Source organism: Delphinapterus leucas, chromosome 11 (genome assembly GCF_059928025.1).
Source record: "Delphinapterus leucas isolate spDelLeu-1000000601 "Yukka" chromosome 11, BTC_Dleu_Yukka2, whole genome shotgun sequence".
NCBI lineage: Eukaryota > Metazoa > Chordata > Mammalia > Artiodactyla > Monodontidae > Delphinapterus > Delphinapterus leucas.
In genome coordinates this window covers 66,078,924-66,104,025 of record NC_143139.1, presented here as the reverse complement: position 1 = coordinate 66,104,025, position 25,102 = coordinate 66,078,924, and the positions used below count along the sequence as shown (strand labels likewise).

Sequence of the window (25,102 nt, the reverse complement as noted above, 5' to 3'; positions counted from 1 at the left end):
TCTGGCAGAGATCAATACATGGTAATATCTTTAAGACAGTTTCAAACTCATTTATCTTCTTAATTCTTTCACTTCCCTCACTCCCCTCAACACCTCCCTCTTTACCAGAAGTGATTTTAAGATTTCATGAAGTAAAAAGAGTAATTTCTACATTTAAAACAACTGATAAGTCTCTGAAAAGAAAATTAAAAGTTTTTATGATAAGAGGTTGTTGTAGTTATCTATTTCTAGAAACAAAGTATCCCTACTGCTTCATGCCCAGTTGTAAGGCAATAATACCTTGCATATACCAGGTATTCAGTAAGTAGGGAATCAATGAAGGGATGAACGAAAGCAATTCCTCAATACATTTACTACTGTAGCATCACCAGATACACTGAGAGAAACAAATTCTAAGATTCTGGGGTAGTAGTTTTCACTGAGGCCACTACAGGGACTTCAACAGTACTTCTGAGCCTGTTAGAAGAGCATAAAACGTCATCTCAGCCCTAATGTTTACAATCACAAGGTGAGACAAAAGTGATTTAAAACATTTAGAATGTGATATAAAATACAATTATGTGCTAAATTCTGACGTTTAACTGTGTTACAGGGGTTAGGGCAAAGGTCACTACTGTTATCATCACACACCCTAAAAATGTCCTATGGTCCAGAATTTCAAGAAGAAGTCAACAGTGCCCTCTTAATAACAATCTTCACAAGGACATAGAAATGTTATGGACTCACTTTTACATGTCCTACAGATGTCTCCAATTCAAAAAGCCCAAAACTGAACTGAAAGTTCTCAAGCTCACCAAACCTTTCCCTTTTCCTATTTACTATCCTGTTTAATAGTGTCATCAGTCACCCAGTGCTGAAGTTAAGTCTACATTATCTTAAATGCTCCTTGTACCCTCAATGCACATATCCAGTCACCCATTAAACCTAATGTAAAAATGTCTTTCACTTGGAACCCCCCTCCCCCCATCACCGCCGCGGTTCAAACTCTATTAGTACCACCAGTGTTACCGCAGTAGTGATTTTTTTCCTTATCAATAGAACTCCCATAGCAGAATGCTCAGTAAGTGTTGGTTGAGCTGAATTGAACATGTTTTCTAAAATGGAAACCTACTTATATTCAATGCAGGTTTAATTATACATTTTAAGGTTTTGGCTTCTACCAACAGTTGACTTTAGGCTTCAATCTTTTATACTTGTTTAGTAGACTTCAGTCAAAAGTTAAAGCTGTCTTGCTGAACTATGAAAATTATATATAGGATATATTAAATTTTATGAATGTTTAAGTATATCCATAACCGTATAATCTATTTAAGGAAGAAACAGAATATATGCTGTTGCTTTTTAAAATAAGTCAATTTATATTACTCCATTATGTGCTGGGAAACTTTTTGCAAAAGCTCCAACATAATTTATGGCTGCATATGAATGTTATCTCAACATGTAAACCATGCTCTTTGAAAGAATGATATAATTAACAAAAATTGATATGCATATCCTTATTGTGCCAATATTAACATTACACTGAATGTTCCATTACACGGAACCATTTCAAAAGCATTTTCACATTAAGTTTTGATAGAAATCAAATTAAATATAAAAACAGGAAAATCTAACCACAGTACTACTACTCTAACAAACCCTTTTCATAGTTTAATTTGAAGGAAAATAAAAATATCATACAAAGAAACAGAAGTTTAGAAAATTGATTTGGTATATAAAAAATAAACTTGTTAAAAAATAAACAATTCTGGGATGCCTACGATGTGCAAGGTAATAACTGAACCTGATAAAGCTAATTTGTTAACAACTCATGATTCATCTACGGGATACAGTGTCTTATCACTTACAAGGCATGTGGGCCACGAATGTTCAGTGTGGATTCCAGAGGGCTCAGCAATTCCCAGTTAGAATTCTTTTGAGATGCCACATGGGATGTGCTTACTCAGGTCTTTGCACTTGTTTTTTCCTCTGTCTGATACCATCTTCTCTCAGATAGTTTCATGGTTCTCTCTCTCACTTCCTTTAGGTCTTTAATCAAATGTCACCATTTCAGTGAAAACTTCTCTGACAACCCTATTTAAAACTGCAACCTCACTCAACTCTCATTCCTCACTGATCCTGTATCAATGTTTTATAGCACTTATCACCATCTGACATAGTAAGTAACATGCAAGAGGACATATTTTTGTTTACTGCTGTATCCTGAGAACCTAGAATGATGCTTGTCATAGCACATACTCAATGAATGAATGGGTAAATGAATGAACAAGATCTAGGTCTGAATTCTGGTTCTCAGACTGCCTCTCCCTCTGTGGCCAGGAGCAATCTATTTATCTGCTCTAAGACTTGATATCTTCATCTACTAAAGGGGGGCAAATATCTCCTTTACAGTATTTTAAGGAGTACACATATATATGCACATAGGCATATATTTAAATATGTACATATACATATATACGTGTAAGTATTTAATTACACACACACCCTCACACACACACACACCATCCTAAAACAGTGCCTAGAATATAGTAGGCAACTCCCAAAGCACAAAATCCGAATTAAGTAACTGAGTGTCCTAACACAGCACTTGGGACTTTGTTGGAAGAATGTGGGGCAGAAAATACTCAAATATTTAGGCCCAGAATACCATATAGGCTACTAGAGAAGAACTTGAAACAATGAACAATACAAACATTCAGTTTCTAAACACGGGGCCTGCTGGGAGAAAGGAAGTTTGGGCTCTGGAAGTTGGATGCAAGCCCTCCATTGTTAGAATGAAAGCATGACTAGGGACAGGTAAGCTGCAACTTGAGACACAACGTGCAAGTCCAACAGCCAGCACTGGGTTCTACAGCGTAAGTAGGTTGAAAGCAAGAATTTCTCAGTGTTTGGGAGCCCAGTGGTTAGCAGTGGACACCATGTCCTAGAATCAGCTTGAAAGCTCAAGGGAGAAATTTTATTACCAATGATATTTCTTACTAAATTTGAAGTGAAATTCAGTAGATAGATTATAATCCTGACTATGCCTTAAAGACCTAATATAGTTTCAAGTCTGCTTTACCATAGTGTTTTAATTTCCTACATCAGAAGTCTCTATTTTCAGAAAATAACCAAAACCAAGAGATAGATTACTAGAAATTCCACAACTTCAAACTCCATTTAAAATTAGAAGCACTGAAGAATAAATTAAATATTTGTAAACATTTTCTGAAAAATAAATTCAATTTAATAAACCAAATATGATTTTGTTAGCAAAATACAAAATAAAGTTTAGATTCTAAAACTTTAAAAATTGCTTTATAATTGTAAAGAATAAAAACGAACCTATTTCAGTGCAGTAAGCGCTATGAAATCAATCTCTTTGTTCTTCTCTTGTTCCCACCTCAGAGACCTCATTTCCTATTTTCGCTGCCATTTTCTGAACACCACGGCAGGCTTCACTGCCCCACAGTGCCTCAAGGATGGCAGTATCTTAGTAACTAACGCTGCCATTGATCTCTTACTCAGAAGACCAGTATTTCCTTTCTATACACACATTGACTTGGGCCTAGACTTCCAGGCTTTCAAGAATAAAAAAAGACTTTACAGTTTGTTTATTATTGAGGCAGGAAAAATAAAGGACTTTTTGTCCCAGATAAACAGTAATTGTAAGTAAAATTAAATTACTAATAAGGGATTTTGAGAGAGTAAAATTAAGTCACACCTGTCTCTTAAAATTGTACTTCTTTCCATTGTACGTTTCATTAACTTGAGTTTAATTTCATCTGCTATTCTTATTCTGAACTCCATTACTTACATTTCAACATTAACACAAAATAGATGTGTGTCTATTCTACTCAGCTGAATTCAGTTATAATCATGTGCCAAGTAAAAGGAACCTGCAAGAGGAATTTGCATTAAATATACACTTTCTCTAATTCCTACCATACCTCCAGCAGATCTTGCTCCGATCTTGCTCTTTACTTGTTTAATTTTTGTAAATGATGTGTATAATTCATAAAAACCAGATCAATTTTATTCTTTAGGGACCATTATTTAAGGTGACTGCAATAGAGAAAAAACAAATAAAATGCCCACCTAAACCTTACATTCGCCACTCTGATTTTAACGATCAAGAAAGAGGGAAGAATTCATTTTCAGTAATTGTTATTGGTATTGCCTAAAGATACCAGTCTAATACTCTGCAGCTATATCGGAAATGCAGTTCCCCTCACAAGGGAAGTTTCAGAACTTCATAAAGATTAGTTAAAGAAATGTTTGAAAATATATATCATAATAAGGAACAAAAAGCGATGAGGAGAAAAAGAAGAATGAGTACAAGTGCTGGTCTAAAGCAAGATGAAGTCAAAGAGCTTTGTAATACTAATAATGCTTTCAACCAGCGGTTCTTATCCTGAGGTCTAAGAGCTAAAGAAGCTTATGAACCACCAAAAGCTATCTGTAAAGTTTTACATCTATGTGTGAGATATATGCCTCTTTTTAAGGAAGAGGTATGATAGTGTTCATCTGAATTAGCCTTTTAATGGGATTTGTGACCTAAGAGATTAAGAATCACTATCTTTTACTCTTCCTCAATTTTTACTTTACCCAATGTTAATATTATAACAGACAATTCAACTAAGTATTTTTTCTCTGGCTTCTAGAGATCATTTTAAATATTTAAAACAACATAACATTATCCTTTTATTCATTGGTAGATAGCTATTAATTCTTAATATAAATTTCATAGTTTTAAGATTAATCTAACTTTGAAAAGATAACACTTTTCTCTCCAGTATTTTTAGTACTAAACAGATCCTCTCTTACTGTTGATGGTCTAAGTTACTAGTCTGAGTTTTTTAGATAACGCCCGTCTAACAAAAATAAATAAATAATTTAAAGTACCAAGCAACATAAAAGTGAATATCTAAAAAAACAGAAGACACATTTATTCTGATTGGCTAAATATAAGCATAATTTAAGTAGAATGAGGGAAAAAATTGCCATAGATAAGAGGAATCTTCATGAACTTTGTTTTACTAAACTTCTTAATAATTGAATGATATGGGGGAAATCAGAAGTTGGGGGGGTAACCATTAAAAACTAGAATATAAATTCAAGTTCTAAATGGCCCTACCTAAAAGGAACAATCGGAAAGCACTTTATATATATCAAATAAATAAAATATGATGACAAATTATCCTGAGTTCCCAAAGAATTGTTTGCATTTTTGTCACCCTTATCCATAATTACAGCAGCAACCCAGGAGCTGGGCTGACAGTTGCCACTATCTCTTTGTTGTATGAAATTATTTCCACCCTTGAAGTCTGCTAAAAAGACCCAGAAAAATATAAAAAGGGAAAATAGAGTTCAGGAAAATACATATGGAAAGTGAAAGGATAAAAATTAAATACGACAGAGTAAAACAGACGACACTAATTATTTCTCTGTTGTTCTCACTTTCTATTTCCAACATGCTTTCTGGCTTCATGTGTTTCTAATTAAATGTGAGCACAATTTCAATGCACCATAATCACCACCATCACCACCACCAAGAAAAAAATACTTAGAATGGCCAAGAAGCAATTTAATTTCTTGAGATGCAATAAAAATACTTTAAGAGAAACCGCAACAAAATAATCTATCATAGGCAAAAACTTCCTGTGTTGTTCAATTAAAATGATAGTAAATTAATTATGCAGATGCTCACCAAAAGGAACCAGTTCTAAACATTTATTCAGCACCCAATCCTGGTAAGGATCATGTAAGTTGCGATAACAAGAAACAGGAGAAGTAGCATATGGGCCTCAAGAAGCTGAAAGAAGAGAGTCAAGAGAGGCCCTGGAGGCTTTGAAAGAGTCTTAGAGCAGCCCTGGGCTTTGGCAAAGTCACAGAGGATGGCTTTGCAGGCACAGAAACCTGGATTTCCTGAGAGCTGAATAGGTTTTCCACAACTGATTCTACACAAAGTTATAAGAAACTGACTTTATAAACTTATTACTTTACATTGAGATAACCCATATCACTCATTTGATGAGACACTGTCTCCTAATTTTAGAATTACAACTAGAACAAATAAAGCCAGATATTCTTAAAGAAAATTTTAATCAAGCTGGGTAGCTGTTTGAGTGGCCTGTGTAGTCATGATCTATGTTGGTTTCATAAAGTATTTTGGCTATCCTAACTCAGAATCTCTTCCGATTTGCCTTTTGGAAGATTTTTCTATACTTATGAAGACCAATTAACTCCTGAAGACCAAAAGATAATTCACTTGAGAATGTTACAGATTTATATATGTAGTCATTACTTCCTAAGGACACAGCCTAGGTCCCTTGAAGTGGGGAAAACAAAATCTTAATCCTTGAGAGGAGATATAGGAGACTGTTTTATCAGTAAAGTATTTAGAAGCTATCACTACTGGCTTTTTTCTGCAGATGGTTAATCTCACACATATATGTGATAAACTTTCAGAAATTTTAGCCTGAAATGATGCCTGCCTTGATTTTATCTCCAGATTCTCATGGTATCTTTCTGTAATTTTCAATGTACTGAATGAAGTACTGCATTTTCACACAGGAAAAGAATAGCAAATTAAGTTAAACCTATGAGTTGGATCGAGTCATACAAAAACAATGATGACAAACATAATATGGACAGAAACCACACTAGTTCAGTACCATATTTCCACGGGTACCTTCAATAACATTCTTTATAGATCTATGCTTCACTTCGATCTTCAAGAAAAATTTACTCATCTATATGGCAGAAACGGTTCAATGTGCTAAGAACACAAAACTGAAAAAGGCAAACACTGTACTTTTGTTTTTAGAGAGTTTATAATCTAGCTGCAGATAGGGACAAGCCAGTGGACGATGACAACAGGATGACCTGTGTTGATATGGGAGAGTATATGGGGTATTATAGGAGCACATACATTTCCAGAAGTTCTTGACAATTTATTTTTTCCAAGGAAAGAAAGGCCTAATTACACCATCACCACCAACATCATCATTACCACAACCCTCATCATTTATTAGCCACAACTTGTTGAATCCATGCTATATTCCCAGTTCTATGTTAGGAGCCACATTACATCATTTTTCAGCTTTACTACAACTTTGTAAGATAGGTAATACACTTGTGAAAAAGGAAAAAAATAACAACAATAACAATCAGCTGTGACAGCTTATAGCTGGGGTGGAGCTGGCGCTGGCATACAGACCATACTCTTCCCTATTAAACATGAAAGCGTTTACAGTAGTACACCAATATCAGACCAAGTCTGTGGCCATGCGAAGTCCACAACCGTGACTGAGCACAGACAAAAACAAGAACATCGTGCAAACACAACGGCCTTCATGAAAGGAGCCCCACAGAGGCTCACATGGTGAGAAACTGAGGCCCTGTGCCAACAGGCAGCACCAACTACCCCCCTATGTGAGTGAGACATTGTGGGGGCAAGTTCCCCAACCTCAACCAACTTCAGCAACTGCAGCCCCACCAGCAAGTGGACTGTGAAACCGTGAGACCCTAAGCCAGGTCCATCCATTAGTCTGTTCCTGAATTCCTACCCCACAGAAACTGTGTGACAGCGTGTTATCAGCAACAGGTCGTGTGAAACAATATAATTGTCAATGAGTGTGTACTCTTCCAATGAAAACAATTATAAGGGAGGTCGTATAATTAATATTAATACTGTGTTTCCCTTTAATTCTTAGGCTGTTTTCTTTTATTTCTTTGAACATATTTATGATAGCCACTTAAATCCAACATCTGAGCCCAATCAAGATCGGCTCCTATTAACTCATTTTCTCCCCCCTTGGGTCACACTTTCTTTTAATTCTCTGAACACAGCTACTTAAATCCAGCATCAGGGCTCACTTGGAATCAGTTTCCTGAGTATGAGTCATACTTTCCTGTTTCTTTGCACATCTAGTAGTTTTTGGTTGAAAAGCAGAATTGTGGATAATTTATTGTAGTGGATCTATTTTGTTTTTCTAAGGATTTTGTTGTTGTTATTCTGCTAAGAAGTGAACTTGCTTGGACTCAGACTGAAATCTATCTCCCCCTCCGTGAGCAGCAGCTGGTGTCTCTGCTCAGTTGCTCATTAGCCTGCCCCCTGAGGGTATCCCTGAGCCTGTGTAGTTCAGCAGGCAGATGAAGATTTGGGTGGATTTGATAGTCAGATTGGGGGGCTCATCCTCTCTGTGGTTACATTTGTTTCCAACGCTCCCCAGCCTAAATTTCCAGTTACTCTGCCAGCCCTGAATTCTGCCCATTGATACAGAAATTCAATCAGGCTTTTGATTTTTGCCACCCAAGCTGTCTACACAGCTTGGGGAATATACTCCGTCAAAGGTGCAGCAAGTCTGCACATCTTGCCAGGAGCTCTGTCTTTCAAGGGTTCACGATCCCCCTAGTTTCGTCAGTGTTTTTGCTGGATTCTCTTAGTCTCCCGTGCCTGCATGTGCACATGTGTGTGTGTGTTTGGGAGGGGGTGTGTGTCTATACTTCATCCAGGGTTTTAGCCAGAGTTTATACTCACATCTTAAATCTCAGCCCTTCTGTGGCCCTCCTTCCAGAATGTGCTCCTTAAATTTCCATCTGCTCTCATCTCTGAACTCTGTTGTGGCCATCTTGAGCTGGGAAGAATGTTGTTCCAGACTGCCAGATCTAGGGGGGTTTGGAGCACCCCCAGCAAGAAAGTCATGAGTTCACAGTTCTTCCCAATCAGTAGCAGTTTTCCAACATCAAACTCTGCTCATATTTCTGTCCCCCTTTGGTCACCTTCCAGAACCTTCCAATAGTTTTTAATAATCCGGTCAGTGTTTGTCATTGTTACCTGCTGGAGGAACTGCCTGACCTCTTCAAGCAGCCATTACCTGAAGCCCACCCTGGAATATTTTAATAGCCTTATCCTGTCCTCCTGCTTCCACCCTCACCTCCTCCACCCTCACCTTCTCCACAAAGAAGCCGGAGTCATCCCTCTGAGACATAAATCACACAGCATACCACCTCATGAAGTCCTTGAAGAGCATTCCATTCCACTCAGAGTAAAAGCCAAGCCCTCAGTATGGTTTGCAAGTCCCACATGAAGTTGCCTCAGGCCACTACTCAAACCTCATCTCTGATCAATCTCACCTGGATGGCTCTGCTGTGCTCCCAGCACACATAGCATGTTCCCACCTGGTGCCTGCTATTCACTTGGCCCGACACACTCTTCCCTCAGATAGACCATTTTTCACTTTCCCCTCCTGGAAAACGAGTGTGTGTGTGTGTGTGTGTGTGTGTGCGCGCGCGCACATATACAGTTTTCTGGGTATCAACCTTCACTAAAACATAGGCTCCACATACGCAGGGATTTTATTGTGTTCAGTATCATAACAGTAGGGTCTAGAACAGGGCCTGGTAGGTAGAAGGCACTCAGTAAACATGAGTCAAGTGAATGCGTGGGTTAAGTGCTGCTCTTTGTTAGGCATTCTGCTTAACCCTTACCATGTATTTACTCACATAACTTTCAGACTGCCCCATCAAGTAGGTACAATAATTATTTATCCCAATTTTATGGATGAAGAACTAAGGCACAAAGAGTTGTAGCCCAAGCTAACCAAAGGAGTATGTGGTGAGGCTAGGACTTGAACCAGGCAGTCAGTCTGCAAAGCCCATAGCATTATTCTGCTCAAGATGCCATTCAAAATACCACTGGCTGGGTGGCTTATACGACAGAAATCTGTCACAGTCTGGAAACTGGAAGTGCAAAATCAAAGTGCTGGCAGAGCTAGCTGGTTCCCGGTGAAGCCCCTCTCCCTGGCTTGCAGACAACTGCCTTCTCACTGGGTCCTCACATAGTTTTCCTCTGTGCGCACCCTTCTGGTGTTTCTTCCTCTTCTTATTGGATTAGGGCACCACCCTTTTGACCTCTTTTAACCTTAATTACCTCTTTAAAGATTATCTCCAAATATAGTCACATGGGGGTTTTTGGCTTCGAATTATGAATTTGGGGGGACACAATTCAAACCACAACACCCATAATTTATGCCCTTAAAATACAGTTATTTTCACCATCTTTCCTTTTTAATTGTGGAGAATTAATATTGTTTTCTCTCTAGTTCTTTTTAGATGAACAGAGGAAAAGAAACTTTCAGGACTCTGACCAGGCCAGAATATCACCTGGCAAGAGAAATCTACTGAAATGGCTACACTGAGGATTTTCAGAAACAACTTGGTCTCATAAAATACCAAATGATTATGCCAGACATATGCTAGTGTACTTTCACATACTGTGCATTAACTCAGTGCAGCTCTGGGAACTGTGTTTATTTGTAACTCCTCATATCCAGCTGACAGAAAACCACACTCCTTGTGAGACCCTAATGGAAATCCATTCAGGTCTCCTTGCTGCTCCTTGAACACACCATGCCTGCTCCCAGATCAGGGCCTCTGCACTCCCTGTTCTCACTGTCTGGAATGCTCTGCCTCCAGATAGCTTCATGACTCCATTTTCTCCTTATTTAGATTTTTTGTCCAGAGTTATTTCCATGAAGTTTTGCTAGGACAACCTATTTACAATTGCAAACGTATCTTCCTCCTGCCCATCCCCTTATTTACTCCTCTCTTTGCTACTTGATTCTTCTCTGTGGCACTTTTAAAAAATTATTTCTATTCCCTCTAGAATGCAAGCAAGGTGAAGATAAGGATTTTTATTTGCTTTATTTACTATTTCCCTAGCTCCTAGATAAGTACTGGCACACAGCAGACACTAAGTAAGTGTTCCCTGAATGAACGAATGAATGAACAAACTTCCCCAAGGTCACAGAGCTGGTAGAATTGGAATCTGTACCATCTGACTAAACAGTATAAAAATTAAGTGCTAAATTATACTTATAGAGAAACTAACAATTCTTTAATAAGATACAAATCTGGTCAAAGAGCAAAAAATACTCTTCTCTGACACAAACAATAGACTTTATATAGTAATGGAGAAAATGTCCATATTTACATAATCTTTACATAAACAAAAATTAATATTCCTTACAAGCATATATTATAAAAAAATCATTATTTTTAATATTGGAGGTGGCAGACCATTTGTACAATTGAATATCTTGTATATAAAATTCTGCAGGGTCAGAGACATTTCAAAGGTGAATAATCTAGTCTAGATTCCATTATTGTTGAATTGACACAAAATTGGTTGTGTTTCTCAAAAGATGTATTTTGTTCCTAGCTGAGAGAACAAATAAGTGGCATTATTCATTTATTTATTCGTCAAATATTTATCAACCACCTACTCTGACCAGGCACCATTCTAGGCACTAAAGATACAACAGTGAACAAAACAATTCTTACATTCTTGAAGGGGAAACAATAAAAACAAAACAAAAAATAAGAAATGTATCCATGTCATCAAAATATCAGTTTTGATAGTAAATGCCCTTTGTACTTCAATCTTAAATAATCCAGAAAAACCTTTATCACGGTGGTAAAGACCTCAGACTCTGTGGAGTCCGATGACCCAGGCTTGCATCTCCATTACAAGCTGTGCTCCTAGTATATTACCTCCTCAACTGGCAATTTCACAAATGGGGAAAACAGAACCCATCTTGCCAGACTACTGTAAATATTAAAAGGGAAAATATGCAAACAAACAACACACTGCAGGGAAAATAGTAAATATCAATTAATCCTATTATTGTTATTATTAGGATATGTAAACAATCTAATTCTTTCATTGTATGAAGCCTAGGTCAAACCCATATGAAAGTCTTGGGCTTCATATTTAATTAGTTTCTTTTACTCTTTTGGAAGCCAGAATGAGTCATTCATTAACTCATTCAACAAATATTCATTGAGTATTTAATTATGCATGCTAGGTATTTTACTAGGTGCTGGAATACAGCAGGACAGACATGATCTTAAACTCTTTTGGAGTTTAAGTTGCCATGTTATCATAGGTATTAGGCATTTTGAGAGTAAACTGAAGAAGTGCCTGGTTGTTTGGCCTGAGGCGACCCAGCACTGGAGCCTACCCGACTCTTTGGTGGGGCTAATGGCAGACTCTGGGACGGCTCACGCCAAGGAGTACTTCCCAGAACTTCTGCCGCCAGGGTCCTTGTCCCCACGGTGTGCCACAGCCAGCCCCTGCCTCCGCAGGAGACCCTCCAACACTAGCAGCTATCAGCAGGACCCTCATCCCCCGTTACTTTAGCACTGTGTTTTAAATACTGACCTGTATTACATTCTCAAACACTCAAAAGAACCCTACCACAGCTCATCCATCACAGTGGACTGAGACAGCGTGTGATGGTCACCCAGCACGGGAAGCCCATGTTTACCAAGATGTGTACAGAAGGCAGGCTGACCTTGGAGTTCACCTTTGATGATCTCATGAGAATAAAAACATGGCACTTTACCATTAGACAATACAGAGAGTTAGTCCCAAGAAGCATGCTTGCCATGCATGCACAAGATCCTCAGGTCCTGGATCAGCTGTCCAAAAACATCAGGATGGGGCTAACAAATTTCACCGTCAACTACCTCAGGTTGCGTGTAATACTGGAGCCAATGCAGGAACTGATGTCCAGACATAAAACTTACAACCTCAGTCCACAAGACTGCCTGAAGACCTGCTTGTTTCAGAAGTGGCAGCGGATGGTGGAGCCGCCAGAACCCACAAGGCAACCGACAACGAAACAGACAAAAAGAAAAAAATTCCACCAGCAGCAGCACTGGGAACACTGCCAACAGCACGGACGGCAAGAAGACGCCAGCTGCCAACCTGAGTCTGTCCAGTCAGGTACCTGGGCTAGGAGCGATCCCGAACTGCAGCCTCAACCCTGGGAGGGATGGAGACCTGTGTCATTCAACAGCAGTGACCCCTTCTGGCCAATTTAAGGAGAAGCATTGAGGGGCCCTGAAGGAGTCACTTCCAGTCCTCCTCAGAGGATTTGATGGTGGTAGGAGAGCCAACTCTGATGCGAGGGGAGTTTGGGGATGAAGACAAAAGGCTAATCACTAGATTAGAAAACACGCAGTATGATGCAGCCAACGGCATGGACGACGAGGAAGACTTCACCAGTTCACCAGCCCTGGGGAACAGTAGCCCATGGAACAGTAAACCTCCCACCACTCAAGAGACCAAATCAGAAAACCCCCCACCCCAAGCTTCCCAGTAAGATTGACCTGCTCCAGAATCCACTGTCAATAGCCCCTGTGAGTTACAATCACTATTTCAGATCCTTACTCACAGCAGAGAAAGGAAGAGACATTAAAACTTTTCCATGCAAATAACTATTTCTAAACCACAGGGATCTGAGTTTCTTTCTTTCTTTTTTTAATTGAGAGGATCATTCCAAATAAACTTCCATGACCCCTCCCTGGAGACCTTCACAGGTAACACAGATACTGGCAGTGATCGTAATTATAAAATAAGAGCAAAAGCTAGGCTTCTCCTGGCTCGGTTTTAACCACATTTGTTAATTTCACTCCCCCCGCCCCACCCAACCATCCAACAAACGCCATATTGTTAATAAACCCTCAGTGCTCAGGATCTCATTCTATGCCGAACCCAACTACAGATAGACTTTTTAATATTGTAAAATATTTTCTGCTTTTTGACTTGCATCTGAGAGTTACTTGTTTCAGCAAAAAAAGAAAAGGAAAAAAATCCACTTTTGGAAAGTAATTTAAATGTACCTTTATCTTCTTTTCCCCCTTCACCTTTCCTTTCATAAGGTAACAGCTAAGAGGGCCCAGCAGGGTAATTTATGGCCGAGCTAAGGTCAATTGGTCCTCCATCCTGAGTTGGTTCAATCGAGCCCGAGTGCTGAAACAAGAAATGTCTTTTTGTCATCAAAGGCACCAAGGTAGATTTTTATGTCAAGAAGGGCACTTGGCCCATTGAGAATGTAGGCGTTTGTAAAATTTCTGTTGATCCAAATATTTTCAAGCCATGTAATCCATTAATTTTGTGGGCAGTTTAATAAATCTGAAACTCTTTTGTGTTTTTCTTGTTGTATCTGAGTTGACTGTTGTTTCTTTTCACAGTATATTTCCTGTATAATATTTTGTACAGCCCTAACCTGGTTCTTTTATGGGGACTTTTCTTTGGGAGCAATTCCAGTGTATTTATGTGAAACTTTATAAAAAAACTAATTTTTCCATTTGCATATTAATGCGTTTCTCTATATGTGAAAAGACAGTGGCTCCGTGTATTATAAAACAGCTGGATTTTATGTATGCTTTACTGTTAAGTGTGCCAATAATACACTGTATTAACGACCAAAAAAAAAAAGTGCCTAACTTTCCAACAATACACAGTGACTTTAAAGAAACCAGTATTTACCAAGTTCTATCATAAGAAGGCCCGCCAGTAGTGCTTTGCCTTCAGAGAATGCTCAAGTGAATCAAGTTCACCAGCAAGGGCAAGGTTGGGACAGCCTGGAAACAAAGTAGAAGAAATCCCAGGATCCTGCTGGTGTCTTCTCATCATACTACTTCCAAAATGTACTTGCCTTAGTAGAATCTAAGTTTCAGTAGTAGATATTTTATAAACAGTTTTCAAAAGAGATAGCAAATATTCCCGGTCTTCACTACTACCATCCTAGCCCACAATCCTCTCATCTCTTCCTTGTATTACTGAAATGGCCTTCTAACTGGCCTCTCAGATTTGCCCCACTAGTCTGTTCTTCAAATAACTATCACAGTTATCTTTTCAAATGTAAAGTATATTAAGACACTATATTGACTAAATTGCCCAAAGCTTTCTCATCCTACTTCAAACCCAGTATCCTTCCGAGGCCCAGAGAGCCCCGCGGGATCCGGCTCTGCCTACTTCCCTGGCCGCACCTGCCACTGCCCGGCACCTCGCTTTAGCCACTCAGGCATCTGAACCTCAACCCACCCCGCTCTTTCCTGCCTTGGGCCTCCGCGATTCCGTGGGCCTGAAATCCCTTCCTGTGGCTCACTGCAGCCGGCGCCTTCTCATGCTCATGACCAACCAGGTGAAAGCAGCCTCCTCACACAGTCGCTATCACAGTTGACTGGTTTTATTTTCTTCTCGGCCATAATCACCATTTGAAATGATCTTGATTGTTAGGTGTTGATTTATCTTCTGCTGTGCTCCACATGCAATCTATAAGCACTGTTCCCCTCCGGTTAAGAAAATGATTGTTTAATTACTAAATGAAGAAAGGTCCTAGCAATGTTTCTTGCTCTCTTTAAACTGTGGAAATACACAAGCACCCATGGAAGACAGGGGATTCGGGAGGAGCGTCCCGCCCCACGCCTCCAGGAAGCGGAGAAGGGGCTCCGCTTGCTACCAGGCAGCGCATCCCTGCCCCGCCAGTGCCAGTCCCGCCGCGTACCTGTTTCCGCTCGACTTCCGCTACGGTACACCACCCTTCACTGGGCGGGATGTCTCTCCGCCTTCCTGAACGCCCCGCCCACCCGCCATTCACCTGATCCACTCTCGGCTTCCACCTGGAGGCGCGCCTCCGAGGGCTGGGCCTCCGCCTCCGCCGCCGATCTCAGCGCCGCCAGCACTGTCTCCGGGGGCAAGTCGACCACTTGCTCCCACACGGACTCCGTGTAGAAGTCCACCGTATGTGCACTGGAAATGGACAGGGCTTCCGTCAGGAACCGCAGCAGCCCCTGCAACTTGGCATGCAACGTGGACAGGTCCTGGGTCACCGGGAGCGGCCCAGAAGCCGCCATGACGCCCACCCTCCCGGGCTGTAGGTGGCGCAAACGTGGCCGCAAGGCAAGGGCTCAGTGGAAAGTATAGGCCGGATAAATAGAATTCCGATCTGGACTGTGGGTGGGCGGCTGATTGCTTCTGCCTGATGACGTATTTTTTACCGCGCCAGTTGTGTTTTTCTGGCGCCGCGGTTGGTGTGCCATGGCGCCGGTAAGGCATGCAGCAAGGGGGCAGACAGGGAGCTTTGGGTCGCGTGGCGAAGGAGTTTCACTGGTCGGATTCAGAAATAAGAATATGAAACGGAGGACGTGGCGACCTAGTCATCCGCAGGCCTTCGCGGGGAGCGTTCGCGAGGGTATGTATGTAAGAAGGCAGCCTTTTACAAGTCCTCGGGCCTGCGAAATCTTAGGATACGCGATCCGCCCAAGCTGGGAAGGATTTAGGAACCAGACCGAGCCGTACTTGGGGCAGAGAAATCTATTCTTAAATCTGCTGAAGCCGTGGGCGTCTCAGAGCTCTGGACGGGAAGGCGAGGCAGTGTTGCTCTAAATCTTTCAACATTTTCCTCGACTTAATCCCATTTTTTAATGAGAACTCTTTTCGTTTACATTTTCCCCGTGAAACCGTAAGCAGAGAGAATCTATGAGTCCATTTGTGCATGTATTACGGTAAAGGATAGAAGGCGAGGCCGGAAATGTACTGCCCCACACTCTTGCTGATTACAAATACCCCAGAGCCCTCCAGTCTTCTCTTACTGTGTTTATTTGCTTCGTTTTAGTTTGTGTTTTTCATTTTGTCTTGCTGTTTGTAAGTACTTTAAAAACCCATTTGGAATGTATAAATCTTAAATAGGTAGTTTTCTGATAATTGCTGTTGAGAAAGTCATACACCGTCTTTCCTCGTTTGCGTTGAATTACTTTAGAAAATCAGTCGTATTTTCTCTAACGTAAGGTAATAGATGCGAGGGTTTTTTCCCGGAGGTATTTAGTGAAGACCTAGGTTAAGTGTTTTAGATGAATTAAGAAATCTGTTTGATTTGTGAGTACAATAAGTTGGAGTTGTGCAACACTCTACTCTTTTTTCCTTCTTTGAGATTCTTTAGTTCTGCACAATTACCGTTAGCCTGGTCTTTTTGCGAAGGACCAGTATACTGTTCATTCCATTAGCTTAAACTTGTTTTCTTGAAATAACGTTTTACAGCAAAACATAATGTAATTCTAGCACCTAAACGTGATGATATAAAAGGTTTTTAATTTTAATTTAGCAACTACATTGTTCATGCAAATTATTTTCTCAGAAAGTAATTCATGACTGATATATTCTTCAACAGGACAAGGCTTTGCATTTCGAAGAAAACTAAAAATTCAGCAAAATTACAAGAAATTGATATGGAGGGAAAAGAAGGCTAAAACCTCACGGGAATCCCAGTTCACGGATCGGTACCCTGATCATCTGAAACATCTCTATTTAGCTGAAGAGGAAAGACTCAGGAAGCAGCTTAGAAAAGCTGACCAGTCTTTGTTAGAACAAGCTGACCAGCCTCTGTCAGAAGAACAAGTTGATCAGCCTTTGCCAGAAGAGCAGTGTAGCACTGACCAGGCTTTGTCTGAAGAACATTGTAGCATTGAGCAGCCTCATCCAGAAGAACAATGTAGCATAAGAATAAAGTATGTATTACCATCTTTTGAAATTCTTCATTGTAGATGTAAGTAGGGTTTTAGGAAAGAGATTACAGAACAATTTCTGTATTAATTCGGATTTTTCTTAAGGCATATTAGAAGTCACAGGTAATTATGTGAAAATATTTTCATGGAGGCTTTCATGTTAGCTTAAATGACTATAAATTAAGTCAGGTAGGCTTAATAGAAGAAGTAATGGAATGGGAATTAAGAGACCTGGGTTTTAGGTTTCAGCCTCTCAAGTACATTTAACTTACTTGGACCATGATTAACTCCTGTTATTAATGTATGTTTTTAAAAATAATTTAATTTTTGAGAGGTATTGTAGTGTAGTGCTTAACATCGTGGACTTTGGACCTGGCTTTAATATGTTTGTGCCCAATGTCCTCTTCTCTAAAATGCAAATAATAATAGTAAGTATGTAATTTATAGCTGCCATGTTGTACAACCCCAGAATGGATTATTTACACGCTATGGTATCTTAGACCTATCTCAGATGTTGTGAAGATTAAATGAATTCATTTATATAGGTATTTAAAAAGGCATGTGATACATGGGAAGTGCTACATGAGTTTTAACTGCTACTACTACTGTTATTATTAACCTGGATTTTTTTTTTTCCAAGAGGACATAGACTTGGTTGCAATTAAAAAAATAAATGAAACGGAATAGAGACAAGTTGGTCAAAGAACTTTGGGATTAAAGTTCATGTACACCCACAAGGTCCTTCATAACATCCTTCAAATTAGTGCCTTTTTCAGTCTGTCATTTCTACCATTCATATGCTGGTTTCCTATTTTTAAACATTTTCAGATCTTTCAGAGCTTTCTGTATTTTCCCTGGTTGAAATATTTCTCCAAGACTTTCCATTTACTATTTTCTATATCTTGAAAGCTGTAACAAAATTTCTAATATGTTATTTGGACATTTTACTAATAAAATTAATGTCCTCTTCCTTTCAAGTTCTCTTCACCCCCACCCCTTAAGTTGCATTAGTGAGATTTGACTATACAAATACTATCTGACATAATTGTGTCATAATTTTGGTTATATTATTTTTAATACTTGTGATTTGTTTTCATTTATCTTGCAAAGTTCCATTACTATTCCAAAGAAAAATAAAAAGAAAACATCAAATCAAAAAGCACAGGAAGAGTATGAGCAGATACAAGCTAAGCGTGCTGCTAAGAGACAAGTAAGATCTACTTTTAAAATATTTAGATTCATGTTCCTTTATCCTAAGTGTATATGTAAGCTTTTCTTCTTAATATGGGGCACATAGTATGCCCTCTGTAAGTATTTGCTGAGTAAATGAATAATCTGAGAAGAGCTGGAGAATTTCAACATTCAGATTCCTTGATTGTTTATATTACCCTTGAGAGGTGATAGTAGTAGTCAAGAATAGGATTTTAAAGGTACTGCTCATAGGTTAATAATATGAGCATCTGGGACAGTGTTTCTCAAGAGTAAGGTCCAGATAGTTGCATTTTTTTTAACAAGTGCCTCAAGAGGTTATGCGTAATAAAATTTGAGAACTACTAATTTTTAAAAATGTAGATGATTTTCATAAATTTACATTAAAGAGTTGGTTTTGCTTATTAAAAACCTTACTAGATTAACTTAGCAAAAAGTTACCACACTTTGTTATCATTCTGAAACCCAAAATTATAACAGCCTTTTTCAAATGAGCAGAACAAAAGTATCCACAGCTTCAACAAAATTATTTTATTTGTGGTTTCTTGTTTCTTATATTGAAGCTATATTAATCTATCACTTTAAAAAGGAGAGCACATCGATCAAAAATACCCCAAAGATGGTGCTGACATATAATTTCTTTTATGTCTTAGCTTTACAAATCGTGTAATTAAGAAATCTGCAAGTTTAACATCTAAAATTCGTATGATTATTCTTAAACTGATGGCAGACTAGGGTAAAGCAGAAACATTTCTCCATGGAAAAACTGGACCTTTGTTTCACAGTTAGTTAAGATTATGCATTTTTTTAACCAACCTTCTGAAACCTGCCACCTTTGGAAATAGTATACCAGATGGAATATGGACCATTATACTGAAAAACATTTACTGTTTCAAAAAAAACTTCCTTTATGTATATATAAATGTTACATCTTTGTAACCGTGAAAATTGAGCATCAGCCCTTTATTTGTAAGGTGAAGATAAATCCTAGCATAAAAAGTTTTAAAAGGATGGAATATGCTGTGACGTGTATGAAAGCACTTTGTTAATTATGTCACCGTACAAATGTAAGGCTGTATCATTTGGGGGCTATATGCATTACAGGGGAAACTGAAAAACAGTTCACATATTGCATTATTTAAGAATTTTTAACTTTTATATTTAAGAATATTGTATTTCAAGTAGTGATTTTCAGGTTTATATAACTTCAAATTATTTTTCTTTAAACTCCAATGAATTTGAGTCTTTATCTTAGCAAATCAGATGAGCATGATTAATTCTTAAATAATCAAAACCATAATACCTAGCACAATATTTTACATATATATAGCTTGTAGTCAGTAAATGCTTCTTGAATTAAATCTGGATCAGATGGCAAATTTAAAAGAATACCAGATATTCTGGAAATGATTTGTGTTACATGGACTAGATAACCTCTAACGTCACTTCTGACTCTTCAGTGGATCTAATTAAATGTGAAACCATTAAATAAATGTGCCTTCTTTGTGCTTTAATTTTATTTGTATACAAATAATTAAAATTGTTTAATAACTTTACATTATTCTATGGCATAGCATGTATCATAGCGGCAAAGAGGGTACACTGCTGCACTTACGAGTAACACCTCACATTTTGCAAAATATAAGACAAACCTGAAGTGTTTGCATGGTGATAGCTATTTCAACAAAATTATTGAACAATATCTATTGTTTGTTACTAATGAAAATTATATATGTTAATAATTTCAGGAATTTGAGAGGAGAAAACAAGAGAGAGAAGAAGCTCAAAGGCTCTACAAAAAGAAGAAAATGGAAGTGTTCAAAATATTGAGCAAAAAGACTAAAAAGGGGCAACCAAACTTGAATTTACAAATGGAGTATCTTCTAAAAAAAATACAAGAAAAAAATTAGGTCAGACATGTTGCCTGATTAATCAAGGGTTAAAATATCTGCTGGCTAATGAGTTCTCTTGTATATGTACTGTCCCTCCTAACAGTTAACTAAATTTGTCAACACAGACTGGATTGCTAAGCTATACTAAATATAAAATGTCCAAATATTTTTTGTTTTTCTAAAAGAAAATTTTCTGTATATGCTCTGCATTATATATGATTTGTTTCTTAATTATTTGCTGCTGAATGAAGGTTGGCCTTCAAAACTGAAAGAGGGAACTTCCCTGGCAGTCCAGTGGTTAAGACTCCATGCTTCCACTGCAGGGGCCACAGGTTCCATCCATGGTCGGGGAACTAAGATCCCGAATGCTGCTTGGTATGGCCAAAAAAAAAAGGAACTGAAAGAACCTGCTATTTGAGCAACAGGTTCAAGCATGTAATAACTTCTATACCATATGAAATTCAGATGAAATAAAGTGTTTTGAAAATAAGGGAGCAGAGCTTTCAACGAATCATTTCAATCAAATGTTTAAATTTAGCAATCAACTATAACAGTTTTGAAATTCCATACTAATGGAATGGTGAAGGAGGCAGAGACTCCCCTTCGACTTTTTAATTTATTTTAAATTAAGTACATTTTATAGGGGGATGGTCTTTCCAGAAACCTGTAAGCAGGTTTCTACCTTTGGCCCCCACCATATTATAGTGAGGCCTTTATAAAGCAGAGTTTGATATTTATAACCTTTTCCTTAAGTGGATGTACATAGCTTGCTAGTGTAATATTTTTTGAATGATGATGGTAACCCAGCAGTGTCACAGCAGGAATTAAGCTTTCCAGATCCCGTGGGACCCTATCATGTAAGAACATTGTTACTGGACCTTACCAGTGTTGTCTCTGTTGGTAGGTTTGTCAGCCAAGGGAAAGTACTGGAATACTGCTTCTCCTGCCTCCTTGCAATCACTGTAAAATGAGAAAGGCTTGGTTATCATCATTAAAACAAAAGAACTGCAATAATATTTGTAAAACATTGCATAGTAACGTGCAATCCTTTATAAGTGGTAACAGATGCAGCCCAATATTGCATTAAGGTTTTGGTAAGTCCTCCCACTGTACTGAGCATTCTGCATTTAAAAAGTACAAGGAGGGAGACGCAAGAGGGAGAGGATATGGGGATATATGTGTATATATAGCTGATTCACTTTGTTATAAAGCAGGAACTAACAGCATTGTAAAGCAGTTATACTCCAATAAAGATGTTAAAATAAATAAGTAAATAAATAAATCATGCCAGTCATAAAATGCAGTGTAAAAGAGCAAATTCTGAATATAAAGAGATTTTGATAATACTAGATAGGAAAGATCAGGACCACAAATGACACCCCATGATTGGGACTGCTCCACAGCAAATCTATACTTTGCAAGATACTATCAGTGTTTGAAATGCCAGAGAGAAGATACAGTGTGCCATGCTAAATGCATGGTGATAAATCTAACTTCTTGCTGAAAAATTTCTTCCAGTTTATTTGAAGTGTGCAGGGCATGGACCCCTGACAATTGGCATAAACTGGTTGGCATTATGATGAGGCTGAAGCCATCCCCAGTTCTCCTTCCTACAGACCCATGAGTTTCTACTATAGAGTTTGTACTATGAATTGTCTTTGACAATAACAACTCTTGGGTTCTGGGAACATAGTGTCCAGGATAACTGCTGTGTAAATCTGGTGAGTGTGAGGCAAGTGTTATAATTACTTTGGATGTTCTATTCTTTGGACCTTTTAAAAATTGAGACACACCATAGACTTGATGTTGAATTAATATTAACTTTTGAGGAGCTGAATGAGCTACATCCATTTCCAAGTAAAACACACAGGCTGCAGCTGCTGTAGGAATCCATCTAGGCATTAACATTTCTGGCTGTGAGTGAACAAAATAAGAAACTGGAAGGGACTTGTTGGACTTCTACCTTATAAGGGCAAGAGAATTGGATTTGGGGTTTTGAGTTTTTTGCCTTTGGACATTAACTTGAAAGGTAATTTAATATATAGACTTTATTTTCTCCCTAGGAGTTTGAAAGGGAAATATTTATACTAAAATGTGGGACATCTGCATTTTACTGGCAGTTTAACACTGGGCTCTCTTTAAGTATTTGGATAATTGCCATTGAGAACACTTGATGGAGTCACCCACGGAGCTGAGAGCCTTACATCAGAGATGCACACTTCATGGGCCTAGTGACCCTGGGTTTCACAAATAGATATATTGAGGTATAATCAATTGAACATATTTAAAATGTATAATTTGGTGAGTTTGGGCACATGTAATCACTCATGAAACCAACACCACAATCACAAATCCATCACCATTATCTCCAAAAGTTTCTTCATGGCCCTTTGTCATCAATCCTATCAGGGGCTCCCCAGATGGGTTCCTAGCAGCCACTGATCTGCTTTCTGTTACTATAGATAATCTGCATTTTCAGAAATGTTATAAAATTGGAATTATCTACTGGGTCCTCTTTTCTGTCTGGCTTCTTTCAGTCAGACAAATTTGAGATTCATCTGTGTTGTTGCATTTATCAATAGTTCCTTTTTATTGCTAAGTACTCTATGGTATGGATGCATCAGCATTTGTTTATCCATTTGCCTGTTGATTGACATTTGGGTTGTTTCTAGTTTGGGGCTCCCACAAATAAAGCTACTGTGAACATTGTGTATAGGTCTTTGTGTGGACATATGCTTTCATTTCTCTTGGGTAAATGCCTGGGAGGGAAATGGTTCAGTCACATGGTAGGTATAAAACATTCTAGGAAATGTGACATCTCTAAAGAGATTAAGGCACTGGAAAAGTGGCTACCTGCTGAAACTGAGAAAGGGGCTTGTGAAGTCAAATTAGGGACCCAGCAATGACACTCAAGATATAGCACTGTCTGCGTTATATCTATTTGTATGCAGGCCTTTCAATGAGGATGCTTCATTTTCTGTTTTAAATCTCACCACTTATCTCAACCTGTTCCTTGGAGTACTAATAAAATAACTGGGGAGGTTGCCTCCAAAAGACATTGAAATCTATGATCTTACTAGTCTTGCAAGTTTTACTAATTTCCGTTGTGTGCCTCTGCTCCAGCAAGCTTACTTGAGACTTGCTCTGTAACAACATCATGAAATTAAAGGTTTGCCAGGTGGCACCACATCAGAACAACCCAAATTATAGCAGTTCATTCACATGTACCGTCCTCTCCGGTGCAATGTTAGCATCCTTCTACTTTTTGGATTAGTCGTGAATAGAATATTGACTCTACTGACGTAAGCAGAATATTGGAAAATGACCTACTAAGATTCAAATGAATCCTTATAACCCCCACTGAGGTCATCCCAGTATCCATTCAAACTTGAAGAAGTCTCAGGAATAAAATTCATTCCTCTGAGTCTATTAGAATAAGGATGGCCACATCTTAGTGCTTGCAGTACTCCCACACAGCCAGTTAAGAAACCGATCAGAAAAGGCTACCCCTATTTGTTCAGGATCTCAAGGTGAGCAATAGAATTGTGATCCCTAGATTCCTAGTAGTTCCCAACACAAATATGCCCTGTCCTTCGTCCCTGAAAAAGTAAATATTTCACAGTGGTCAGTTTATATGCAGCTTTCCTTACTAGACACAGATAAAGACAGTTAATACTTGTTATTTTTGTGGGAAAACTAACAGTATATCTAGATGGTTATACCTCAGGGATTTACAGAATTCTCATATTTCCTTCCATCTAAACAAGTCAGTCTAAACAAAAGGATTTAATTTTTCTTTGAGAGTTCATCCTTGTACAATATGTAGATTACTGTGCCCTCTTAATCTAAGTAGTTCACAAGAAGACTTCATATAGCTCTTTTCAATATCAGCTGAAAAGCTTTACAAACCATGTAGAAAAAAAGCTATAATTTTGTTAAGAAATTGTATAAATTATTTGGGTCAGAATCTGTCAGCCATGGATGTTTTCCATTCACCAGAACAGAGATGATTCCATTTGACCAACTTTCTAAACTAAAAAACAATGAAAAGAATTTTGGGGGGATTAACTGGTTATTGCGAGCAATAAATGCCTAATTAAAAAAAAAAGTAGCTCAGTCCTCTCATGAACTTATTAAAGGAAAAATTCCTGAGTCTCTTCCATGCGAAGCAGAAGTGAAAGCAGCTTTCTCCACTTTCACTGCTTCTCTTCAACAATCCCCCACTTTGGGTACCCCTAACCATGTCGAACACTTCTCCTTTTGTTCATGAGAGACAGGATGATATATTAGGAGTATTAGCTCGCCGGAGCCTGTAGGTTGCCTCTCTTAACCTAGTCCTTAGTTTAGTAACTGAGGCATAGTTTTTATGCTTGCAGAACTCGGCAGCAGCTGTCAGACTGGTTGAAGCCTCTGCTAATATGTTGTTTGCTTCTCACTTACTCTTTGGTTTGCACCTGCTGAACAATCATTGTTACTTTTAGACAACACTCAAGATTTCTCTATCAGCAACTTTTCCATTTATGAAGCCCTTTTTATCTCTCTTAAACATCACTGTTTAACATAGTTCAAACCTTACTCTTGTAATTTGATTTCTTTTCAGGATGAAGGGGAAACATGTGACTAGCAATAACTGAGGAAAGCATGCCCAGGACTGATCTTAC

The 25,102-nt window shown here is 38.5% G+C and overlaps 2 protein-coding genes and 1 pseudogene across 2 annotated transcripts in view; 2 read left to right on the top strand and 1 right to left on the bottom strand.

Annotated features, from left to right (window-relative positions):
• METTL25 (methyltransferase like 25) overlaps positions 1-15,752 on the bottom strand; it is a 154,240-nt gene extending 138,488 nt beyond the window's left edge. The window contains exon 1 of the mRNA XM_089921079.1: positions 15,438-15,752. Coding sequence (XP_089777205.1) covers positions 15,438-15,693 — 256 coding nt within the window. The 5' untranslated portion in view covers positions 15,694-15,752. The remainder of the gene's footprint in view (positions 1-15,437) is intronic.
• On the top strand, positions 1,762-13,508 carry LOC149748046 (LIM domain-binding protein 2 pseudogene; annotated as a pseudogene).
• Positions 15,440-23,152, top strand: CCDC59 (coiled-coil domain containing 59). Its single transcript, XM_022552439.3, has 4 exons — positions 15,440-16,031; positions 17,007-17,343; positions 18,451-18,550; positions 20,298-23,152. The coding sequence occupies exons 1-4, from the start codon at positions 15,878-15,880 to the stop codon at positions 20,457-20,459; spliced, it is 753 nt and encodes a 250-aa protein (XP_022408147.1). The 5' UTR covers positions 15,440-15,877; the 3' UTR covers positions 20,460-23,152.
• Positions 23,153-25,102: the final 1,950 nt, after the last annotated feature.

What these genes read in the sequence shown, in the direction of transcription:
- CCDC59 (XM_022552439.3), top strand. Translation starts at nt 15,878, where the DNA reads ATGGCGCCGGTAAGGCATGCAGCAAGGGGGCAGACAGGGAGCTTTGGG. An exon ending in CGCGGGGAGCGTTCGCGAGG is followed by an intron (nt 16,032 to 17,006) that starts GTATGTATGTAA and finishes ATTCTTCAACAG; the next exon opens with GACAAGGCTTTGCATTTCGA. An exon ending in CAATGTAGCATAAGAATAAA is followed by an intron (nt 17,344 to 18,450) that starts GTATGTATTACC and finishes TATCTTGCAAAG; the next exon opens with TTCCATTACTATTCCAAAGA.